The sequence below is a fragment of the Mustela nigripes genome, chromosome 7 (assembly GCF_022355385.1).
Source record: "Mustela nigripes isolate SB6536 chromosome 7, MUSNIG.SB6536, whole genome shotgun sequence".
In the NCBI taxonomy this organism is placed as follows: domain Eukaryota; kingdom Metazoa; phylum Chordata; class Mammalia; order Carnivora; family Mustelidae; genus Mustela; species Mustela nigripes.
Window position 1 is genome coordinate 22,036,372 of NC_081563.1, and position 10,874 is coordinate 22,047,245.

General features: G+C 40.9%; 2 protein-coding genes across 6 annotated transcripts in view; one reads left to right on the forward strand and one right to left on the reverse strand.

Moving 5' to 3' along the window:
• ZNF512 (zinc finger protein 512) overlaps positions 1-4,588 on the forward strand; it is a 28,418-nt gene extending 23,830 nt beyond the window's left edge. For all 4 annotated transcript variants that reach the window (XM_059405346.1, XM_059405344.1, XM_059405345.1 and 1 more), the window contains one exon: positions 2,571-4,588. In XM_059405346.1, coding sequence (XP_059261329.1) covers positions 2,571-2,879 — 309 coding nt within the window. In that variant the 3' untranslated portion in view covers positions 2,880-4,588. The remainder of the gene's footprint in view (positions 1-2,570) is intronic.
• Positions 4,589-7,521: 2,933 nt separating this feature from the next.
• Positions 7,522-10,873, reverse strand: CCDC121 (coiled-coil domain containing 121). Of its 2 annotated transcripts, none has more exons than XM_059405349.1 (2): positions 10,303-10,873; positions 7,522-9,835 (listed from the first exon to the last, which is right to left on the reverse strand). In XM_059405349.1, the coding sequence occupies exons 1-2, from the start codon at positions 10,644-10,646 to the stop codon at positions 8,917-8,919; spliced, it is 1,263 nt and encodes a 420-aa protein (XP_059261332.1). In that variant the 5' UTR covers positions 10,647-10,873; the 3' UTR covers positions 7,522-8,916. The 2 variants fall into 2 exon arrangements, with proteins under 2 accessions (XP_059261332.1, XP_059261333.1); XM_059405350.1 differs by having other exon boundaries at positions 10,299-10,873.
• Between the last annotated feature and the right edge of the window lies 1 nt (position 10,874).

Genomic DNA, 10,874 nt, shown 5'->3' on the forward strand with positions numbered 1-10,874 from the left:
GCATTAGTGAGACAACTGGAGAAACTGGAATATATACTTGATTAAATAATAGTAATGAGGCAATATTCATGTTCCCAAATGTGATCACTGTATTATAGTTGTACAGGAGAAAGCCCTTTTCTTAGGCAGATTTGTGCTGAAGTTGTTAGGGATGAAATAAATCTGCAAATAACTTGCAGATGGTTCAGCAAAAGGAAGAAAGGGAAGAGAAGTTAATCCTGGTACAAATCTAGGGTTCATTGAACTCTTGCCACTTTTCTTAAGGTTTGTAAATTTCCAAAATTAAAGAATCAATTCTGTACTAAAATGCTTTAAGGTTCAGAAAGTCGAGTTTTCTCTTAGGCCAACTTTTTAATAATACAGATGAATAGAGAAAGTGTTTCCTGCATAATTAAATACCTGTATTGCAGAAGTTAAAGGAGTTAAGTGAGCATTCTCTTGGAATATCAATTATCAACTGATCACACTTCTGAAGTTTACTACAGAAACTGTTGTTGCCTGATAAGAAAAAAGAGCGAGCACCTTTAGCTGTTTTCTGGCCTCACATTCTTAACAATGTGGGCTGTAGTTAGTGTCACCAAATGTGGTCACTGTTGTTTTATAGGTTTAAGCTTTGGGAGTCTCTTTGCATAACTGAGATTTCTTCCGGAAGGCAGTCGTATCTTTTTTTATAATAATAGCTTACTTTTTCATATTTTAGGAATTATTTAAAAGATAATTGATCTTCTGACAAAATCTGGCCTTTACATAGTTAACCTGTTTCTTCAGTTTCTTCCTAAGAAGTTGGGGCCAACAAATTTCACTTGGTTTGGGGCTTGTTCCTTGAGCGTTACTTTGATGATTTGTGCCTGTATTTATGAATTATATAGGGTGGTAAAACATTTTTACTCTCTTCCTCCCTCTTGGCCTGACATTTTTTTATACTACTTTTTTTTTTAAACAGAAATTTTCAAATACATGAAAATGGGCAGAATAGTATAATGAATAGCCTTAGCAGACATCACTGAATGGCCAGTCTTGTTTACCTTTATAATCACACCCACTTTTCTTGTCCCTTAAAGGCTTATTTTAAAGCAAATTCCACATCCCATGTCAATTGTTATTGCTTCTTTTGATGTTGTGTCTGAAATGTAAGGACTTTTAAAAAGATATAACCACAATCGTCATTACACATAAAAAATTAGCAGTGGTTCTTGAGGATTATCATATACCCAGTCATTATTTAAATTATTTAAATTCGCTGATTGCCTCATAATTTTTTTCAGAGTTGGCTTGTTCAAATCAGGAGCAAGGAAAAAAAAAGGTCCATATACTGTGGGTTGTTTTTTTTTTTCTTTTTTTGCATGTTTTAATCCAGAGTGCTACCCAGTAGAAATGTAATTTGAGTCTTGTATATAATTTAAGGTTTTCTGGTAACCACATCTTAAAAATATAAAGAAAACAGGTGAAATTATTTAATTTAACCCAGTATACCTAAAATACTATCTTTTGAACATGTAGTCAATACAAAAGTATTAATGAGATACTTTATATTTTTTCATACTAAGCCTTTGAAATTTAATGTGTATTTTTTATACTGAAGTATATCTCAATTTGGATTAACCATTTTTCAAGAGCTTAGTAGCCATGTGTGGCTAGTGGCTCTCTCATTGGATACCGTAGGTCTAGAAGTTTCCCCTTTCCTCTAAAGAAGCGGTCATTTGTCACATATGTTTACATACCTTTTGGGTTTTGCTGATTGCATTTCTGTGGTGGTGGTCCTCTCTCAGATATTTCCTATAAATTGGTAGTTAGATCTAGAAAACTGATCAGATCACTTGATTTCAGTTGAGATTCATTTCCTTCTGTCCCCTTCCTTCCTTCCTTCCTTCCACAAGAATGTTTCACAATTGGATTCCATGTTCCTCAATCTTAATTTTTTAAACTGAGTCTCAGAGAGGTTAAGTAATTTCCCCATGGTCACAGAGCTAGAAACAGTTGGGTCTTTGCACCTAGGCGGTCTGGATGCAAAGTTCATACCCTTAACCACCATACTACCATGAAATAAAAATCTCCTGTGGCCAAGTGCTTTCTAGCTCATGAGATTTTTCTAAAGGAGATAAATGAGTGGGATGATGCTAAATGAACAGACTTTGTAGATCACTTACTGAAGTCTCCCAAATCATGTCTTAGATAGTAAATGCTTGTGATGACTACTGTGTATTGAATTTCTCCAGTTCAAAGTACAGAGTTATAAGTTATAAGTTATCTGTTTCCTTCTTAATGCCTCTGCCCTAACTATGCCTTGTAGAAATTCTTCCCACACCCAGGGGGAGTTGAGTTGGTGGACTGTTGATTTCAGCTCAGGTCATAATCTTGGGGTTGTGGGATCAAGTCCTGTGTTGGGCTCCATGCTCGGCAGGGGGTTCACTTGGGATTCTCTCTTGCCCTCTGTCCCACCCCCTCCTCATGCTCTCTTTGTCTCTCAAATAAATCTTCAAAAAAAAAAAGTAAAGAACGTCTTCCCACACTCATTCTTTGTGCTTGCTACTGTGTATTGACTGGATGGTTTTTCCATTTTGCCTCTGTAGGATTGGTTCGTTGTAAACCCGACGACAACCAAAAGCTTTGAAAAGCTAATGAAGATAAAGCAGCGGCAGCAGGAAGAAGAAAAGCGGAGGCAGCAGCACAGGAGCAGAAGGTCTCTGCGAAGGCTGCAGCAGCCTGGCATCGAGCTTCCCGAGGCAGAGCTGAGTCTTAGAGTAGGGAAGGATCAGAGGAGGAGTAATGAGGAATTGCTAGTGTCGGCCTCCTGTAAGGAACCAGAGCAGGAGCCTGTGCCGGCACAGTTCCAGAAAGCAAAGCCCCCAAAGACTAACCATAAACGAGGAAGGAAGTAGGCAGGCAGTGCGAAAGCTCCTAGGAGGGCGGACGTGATGCTGTTGTCATGGGGACCTGTGCTGGGAGGACTGAGTCACGGGGGCTGAGTGAGGAGAAATGTCCTTTTCCAGCTGTTTGTGTAAGGCTGTGACTTTCTCAGCTCCTTCCTCCTGTGTAAATTTCACTGTTCTCCCTATTTATTCACTTTGGCCCCACCCCCTTCCCCACCCCTTTTGGGTAGGTTTTCCTGCTATTCCTCATTGGAGTCCTCTTGTTTTTCTCTTCTCTTGCCCAAAGAGCTCCCTCTTAAGGCTAATTGTGGGCCCCTCTTACCCCCTACAAAACTGAGAAACCCGTTTGGTTGTCCTTTTCCTTCCTGGGCTATAGAATGTTCTTGGACTCTCCACTGATTAAGTAGTCATTCCATCATCTCGCTTATGAAACAATTCCAAATTAATTTTTTAAAATCATACTGACTTATCATTTTGTATTTGTGATATAACAATCCTAGAAGCTAGAACTTGTCACTCATGTAATAAGCTTATCCTGTCTCCTTGGGAAACAGATTTTATGGAGGCTGTTTGTTCTCTCAATATGGTTTTAGGATTGAAAGTAAGAAAATGGATTTAGGATGAAAAAGCTAGAACCTCTCTACACTGGTTTTCCTGGGAAATGTTTCGTTTGTCCCATGTAGCAGTGACTGACTGACTAGACCCACAAGCATGAAAAGCAGCCCAAACATTAACATGTCCCAAACGTGAAAATGATTGGAAAGAAGGAAGTAGAAGAAGCAATAAATACTGCCTTGACTTTCTTGGGGTTTGAGGCCTCCTCATTAGTTGTTATGATCAGTGCCCTCTGGAAACTTTGTTTTCTCCCCCCGTTTTAAGGATTGAGAAATAACCACATTGCACTTGATGTTTTGACACAGAACCCTAGTGTTCCCTGTAATGCCACTAAGATTGGCAGCCAAGGTACACATTCCTTCTCCCCTGGACTTGACCTCACTTGTTAGTCTACACTGTGCTAAGTCTTCATTCCTCCCTTTAGCCAACCTCTGTCTCTTGGGAGTTTTCTGAGAATATTGTCGTTTGTCCTCTTTTATATGTGGAGTTCTATCCTCTTTATATCTTGAGACTTTGACACCAGAGGTGGATATTTATCTGATGCTGGAAAGAAAAATACCTTTACTGTACCTCACGCCTACCTGATTAAAAAATGTCTGGTAGGCTACTTTTCTTCAAGACTGGCTTTCTCTGGAGCGTTGCTTAGAACAGCTCTGTTGCTGTGTTTCTAGATTCTCTTCCCCCTTTCCACAAATACTGGTCTTCTATATTCTTGCCAATTTTTGTGGCACATGCCACCTAAAGAGCAAAGACCCCAAACCCTGATATGGATAAATACTACCTTTTCAAATTCTGAAAGGCTGTTACTACTCTTGAGGTCTGTGTTCTGTGCCGCTCCACATAGCTTTTGTGAAGACCACTTTCAAACAAGGGAGCATTGAAACCAGATTTGGATACTGGCAGAATAGATAGTTTTGAAACAAGTCAAGGACGCGGTCTGTCCACTCTACATTTTCCTGGGCAGTTGCACCTTTAAAAACCCTTTTGGTAGATGAGGATTGTCAGGGAGGAGAAATGAAGAAGCTATATTAATTTCTGGTGAGTAAGACTTGGGGAATGTTGGGCAATGACAAAAGAAATAAATGACTGTCGGTTAGAATGATGTTTCCAGTTGTTCATTGACTTCGACCTGCTACTCGACTCCTTGCTGACACAGCATATGGGGGTAAGACAATGGCTAGACATGGGAGTGGGTTTGAAATAAGTACCAAATGCAGGGGTTGCGATAGTTTTTTAGCCCCTGAAATTGGCTGGTTAAAATGAGTAATTCGTTTGAGATGAAAGTGAATTAGTATAGAAAACTTGTCCAGTCTCATCCAAGGCCCTTGCAGGCACTTTAAAAAATTTTACCTTTCTGAGGCATCCAGGTGGCTTAGTTTGTTAAGTGTCTGCCTTCAGCTCAGGTCATGATCTCAGAGTCCTGGGATCGAACCCCGCAGCCTCTCTGCTCAGCAGGAAGCCTGCTTCCCCTCTCTCTCTCTCCCTGCTGCTCTGCCTACTTGTGATCTCTCTCTCCCTGTCAAATAAATAAAATCTTAATTTTTTTTTTCCTTTCTGAGGCCAGTTCTCAGCAGGATATATTCTTATATATATATTCATATATTCATACCACTGAGTCTTTACATTCTTAAACCAAATTTATTGGGATAATATAAATTTGACAATACTGAGTATAGCCAGGTTGTGGAGAATGTGAACTCTCATGGACGGTTTGGAACGTAAATTTGGTACAATCAGTTTGGAAATGATTTGGCAGTATCTAGTCAAGCTGAAAATACGCCCTGAGACTTAGCAGTTTTATTCCTGGGTACATAACGGAGAAAAATCCTCTTGGTCAGCTGTACCAGGAGACATAAAGAATGATACTGTGGTATGGTTTACAACACGTAGCAGAGACTACTAGCTGTCCACCAAAATCTGCTCTCACCTCGCAGAGTTATAGGACTATAGGACAAGTGGTTAGGCTATGTTTCCCAGCCGTCTAACCCCCTGTCCTGTAGTGAAGGGGTAGCCAACCAGCTTCCCAGCAGTAGATCGTGAGGAAAGTGACATGTGTCACATCCAGGCTAGACTTTTAAGATAGTGCATGTACCTCTATGTTTTCTTTCCTCTTCCTTGGCTGGATGCAGATAATAGAGTGTCTTTGGGGGGTGGCAGAGCACAAAATGGAAAATAGGTGATACCCTGGATCCCCCCCGAAGGACTAATTGCCAACCAGGTACATCTGTCTGACACTACTAAAGGGAAAAAAAGAACTGTTATTAGAGGCATTATATATTCTTGGGTGTCTTTGTTAGCCTACTCTAATACTAATTTAAATGTCCATCAGGAGAAGGGATAAATTGTGATAGAGTCATCCAGTGGATTACTATACAGCTTATAAAATTAACTAGAGCTGCTTGTATCATAAAGACATCTCAAAAATAATGTCTGGGATAAGCAAGTTACAGTGGACATGAAGTGTGCCATTTTATATAAGGTTTAAACAAAAACCATGCTCTATATTGTTTATGGGTATATAAAAATATCTTTCTATGCTATATAGGTATTTGTATTTAGTGTACATTTATAGTTTAATATCACATTTACATATGCAGGAATGATAAACACCAAATTTAGGACAGTGCTTCTGGGATTCAGAGGGACTACAAGTGAATTAAGTTCTTATTTCTTAAGGTGATAGGTAGTTTGTTCTGGTCTTCTATATTGTGTGTCTGAAATACTTCGTTTTAAAAATCAGTTCTCACAACTTACGCTGCTCACCATCTTCTTAAAAGGGAACGCTTTAGAAATTTCCCTTGTGTTTCATTCTTAACCCTTCATTTTCCCTTCACCCTTTAGTCTGTTCTTTCGAGTCACTTCTATTTCAGCCACTCCAGTCTGAACAATCATCACCTCTTGGCTAGAGTGTAATAGTTTCCTGATTGCTTTTTTCTGGTTTTTACTGGCTTCCTGATTGCTTTTTTCTGGTTTTTACTGGCTTGGATACTTGCCATGTAACAGCTATATTGAGTTTTTAAAATTGTAAATCAGACCTAAATCAGACCTCATTGACCTGCTAAAAGCCTGGTTTCTGGTGCCGGTAAAGTCACTTCCTCTTTGTCAATAAGGCCTTCTGCTCCCACCGCTAACCCTTTTAGCCTCCTCTCCCTCTACTCCACCCCTGTTCTCTGACCATTCCCTAACTGCACTTTAGCCACATTAACCCTTTAGTTCCTGGAACCTACTAAGCCTCATTCCCGTCTTAGGACCTTTACCTTATTGTTCCCATTGCCCAGAGCGGCTTCTTCCCTGATTTTTGCAAGGTGGGCTTCATTGTATCATTTACATCTTAACCTAAATTTCACCTTGGAGGTCTTTTCCATCTAAATGCACTTTCTGTAACATCACCCTGTTTCATCATCTTCATAGCTAAGCAGGCTAAAAGTAGGTTGAGATTAGTTGGCCAACCTACTGCTCACTTGGCAGGTATGGATTTCAAGGTCCCCTTATCAGGTAAATCACCACCCTTTAAAATCTTCAAGGGTTGAGACCTAACTCTGAAAGGGACAGACATAAAGCAATACACCATTCATTATTTGAGATGGTAGGAGTTAAAAAATAAATGTATGGGATGGAAGTTATCCACTTCCCAATTAGATAATTGGTTAATTATCCCAATTAGATAATTAATTTCCCTCCTGCAAAGGCAGGAGGGAACTTAACAGCAGAATAGTCAGATTCCAAATCCCTCCTACTTTCCAACTTCTTACAGTCTTAGCATCTATTTTCCTATGCTTTTTTGCATCCACAGAGAATAGGGGTTCAAATTTGTCTTAGTTACCATGTTTTTCAAGTTCAGTCTTTCTGTATTTTCAGCTCAAGAACCGAAGTATTCAGAGTAAGGTACTCTGCATACCATCTAAAATTCTACTTTCTGTGTTGAAATTGCAGTTTTATTATGTGTGCACTAGTAAGAATAAGATACGCAGTAGCAGTAGAAGAGAGAAGAGTGATGAAGTAGAAAATACCCCGGGGGGAAAAATCAACAGAGACATTATAATCTAAGGTTTTTATTTTTAATAACAAACTACATATTTAACAAAAACATTGTTAAAGCTAGAAGTTGAAGGCATTGAGGGAGAAAAAGATTTTACTCCACGATTTTACAGGAATTCATTTTACCTAGGAATAAAACTGAAAATTCAGGAAAATTATTTTGAAGTTTTTCATCACTGACAATATCTGGAAGACATAAAGTTACCTTTATTTTCCCATAGAGGAGTGATGTTAAAATATGGGATTATTTTATATTCCTGTACCTGGGATTCAGCATGCAAAGAAATAAAAAAAGTCCAACCATCAGTATGTCTTTAAGTGCAAAAAAATTTTTAAAAACTACCCTAAAAGTCTATACTAATTAAAAATATTCCCAGTTCTCCTAAACAGACATAAATATAAGGCACATATTGATTACAAAAGGCATTTCATGTACTATCAAGTGCACACATAGTAAGAAAATGTAGTCTGTGACCTAAAACTGAAGTACTTATTACATCTAACGTTAACTAATCTTACTTATCTTAGAATTGGGAATGTTGTTAGGGAAATAGATGGCACAAGACCCTTTAAAGTCCCAATATGTTAAAAACTTTTCATATATTTTCCTGAACTTAACAGTGACCTCATTAATGCTAGAGGTCTTTCTTCACGGACAAGATTTTCAAAAGTAAAAGCTGACCTAACAGACATACCCTTTATCTGCTGTTCCCTTCTCAGTTTACTCAAAGCTAGCACTGTAGGGGCTGCGCATCAGACAAAAGGTCATTCTGCGCAGTGCTCCAGCCCCCTCCTCCAGCTTCCCTGTTAATGAACATGCTGTTTAGATTACTTTTCCACTCTTGACAAAACCATAGAAGGAGCCGCCTGGCCCCTGGTGCAGACTTGCAAAAGAGCTTTTTTGCACTTGGCCTTCTTTGTGTGCAGCTGGCCAAGAGGCATAAGGATAACTGGTTGTTTACAGAGCAGGGGCACTACACAAAGCCAGTCTGAAATGCTATTCTTAGAAATCTAACTTACTTAGATGAAATAAATCACAGAACTATTTTCCTTTCACTACCTCAAGGTGGTTTTCTTGAGCTAGTTTAAGGTACTGGTGTTTGGGAAATGGTATTATGCTATCTGGAGATTTGAGGAACATCCCATTTATTACAAGATCTAATTAAGGAAAAACCTAATTAAGGGAAGCTGGTGGCACAAATATCTAGCAGTACTGCTGGAAAAACGCACCTAACCTTTCCCACTAAACACATCACAAGGATGTTTTACCATAGCATTCTGAGATGCCAAAGCCTTCCTAACCAGGTGTATACAGCACATAAGAATATTCACTCCAGTCCTTATTTAATCTGTTATTTTAGGAACTGCTTTGGATTAATCCTTGGTTTGTTACTCAGGGGGCACTGTGGTCCTTGGGAGCATCCTGTCTTGGGCACCAGTTATGCCTCCTTTGCAATCGTTGCCTCCCCCGGATCAAGCACTGCACATACCACTGTTCCTGCTGCAGCTGCTGCTTCTGATTTTTTAACTGGCTTTTAATAGCCTGCAAGTCCTGGCACCGCTGTGTTTGCTGCAGTAATTTCTTCTGTAACTCCCGGTTCTCTCTCCTGATGCTGCGGTAGAACTCCAAAGTATACTGCTTTGCTTCCAGCTCCAAGGTCTGAGCCTTCCTGTCCAGCACCTTTCTTTTTCTGTTTCCCAGCTGCCTCATGTCTGGCTCACTGAGTTGTTTCTCCAGGAATGCTTTTTCCTGGAGTAACTGGACCTGGAGTTCCTGTTTCTTTGCCTCTGTCTCAGCTTGGGTTTTCTTTTTCTCCTCCTGTAACATCTGCATTTCTCTCTCCTGTTTCTCTTTTAAGAGTGAAATATTCTTCAGTGCCTGCAACTGCTGCTTTAAATTGAACTGGAGCTTTTCCTTCTGCAAGAGCTCCCTTTTAAACGCTGAAGTTTGTTTCGCATACGCGGAGACTGATTCTTGCCTCCTTTGTTCAATCTCCTCACTTTTTTGTAAATAGTTGTTCCACAGCTTTTCAGGCTGCCTTCTATACTCCTCAGTTTTGTTGGTTAGGTATTCCAGAAAGAATTTGTTTTCAGTCTGGACGAGGAGCTTTTCAGCGTAGAGCTGCCTGGTCTCCTCCATTAGTAATTCTTGTTGGGGTTGAGCTTGTTTTATTTGGTTGTCCAGCCTCGCTATTTCCACCACTGCCTTTTCTTTAAATCTCATCTCTGAGTTTCTTGGCTTCCCTGGCTTGAAAAAATTATTAATTAAACTAAGATACGGTGGAGGGGAGCTCTTAGAATCCTTAGCAAACCTGAAGGAAGAACAAGTGAGACATTACCCCATCAAGTCTTAATGAACATTTAGTAAATACAAAATGCACAATTATACTTTAATTCATACGAAGAAATAACTTTGCCTATTATGGTTCTGCCGCTATGCAAGTTACCAAGAATACAGCTAGGGATAAAGATGAATGAGTGTAGTTTACGATTTACAATGCTAACTCACTACAACCCTGTGAGCTATTAACTCCAGTTTAAAGAGGAGAAAACAGGTTCGGATAATTTAAATGACTTGGCCACGATTTATGCCGTCAGCAAGTGGCAAAGTGTGGGTGTGAAATTCAGATTTTAGGATTTACTCAACACTACAGTAGCTACAGAGGACCACAGGAACAGCTGGGATGGTCCCGAAGAGCCATAAATTTCACGGCTTTTCCACCACCCTTCCGGTATCCGAGGACACTTCGTGGAGAGGAAGCGTCCCTTCAGTACCTACTTGCTCCAGGAATCCAAGCGTTCATCTCCAAGGTCACGGCCTGATTCACTGAGGGAGACGGCCAAGGAGGGAGCGCTGGTGTCAGGGGCTTGCGACACTTGGAAATGGCGTCCCCTTGCGGGAAGTTTTCGCAACGGCTCCATGCCACACGCCCTGGGTCTCCACGTTGCCCGGCAACCCGCCGGGTCGCACTCCGCCCCAGTCCCGGCCGGTCCATCCCTGAGCTGCTGAACCTCGTCGGCTGCCGAATAAGCCCCAGCAGCCGGTTGTCCCGTTCCTTGGGGGCCGAAAGAGAAACGCACTCTCATTTTCGACCCGTGGGTGCCCTGCCTTAGGGACCCCATCTCGTCTCGCCCTTCTGGGGATTAGAGTTTTGCCCCTCCAAGAACACCCCTACGACGGTGAGTGCCCCTTTTCCTGGCCCTCTCCAGGCCTCTAATTCCCGACCACTGTCGCTAGTTGGCCGTGGGGGCTAGGATGCTCCGGCGCCGGTCCCGCCCCTTCGCCTTCGCTTTTAGCGCTAGTCGGGTTCTAGCCTCGCTCGCTGCCCCGAGCGTCACCGCAGCCTCTCT

Bases quoted from the DNA above. Each gene is read 5' to 3' on its own strand.
- CCDC121 (XM_059405349.1), bottom strand. From the start codon at position 10,646: ATGGGGTCCCTAAGGCAGGGCACCCACGGGTCGAAAATGAGAGTGCGT. The intron at 9,836-10,302 runs GTAGGTACTGAA...TTCTTCCTTCAG, and splicing joins CGCTTGGATTCCTGGAGCAA to GTTTGCTAAGGATTCTAAGA.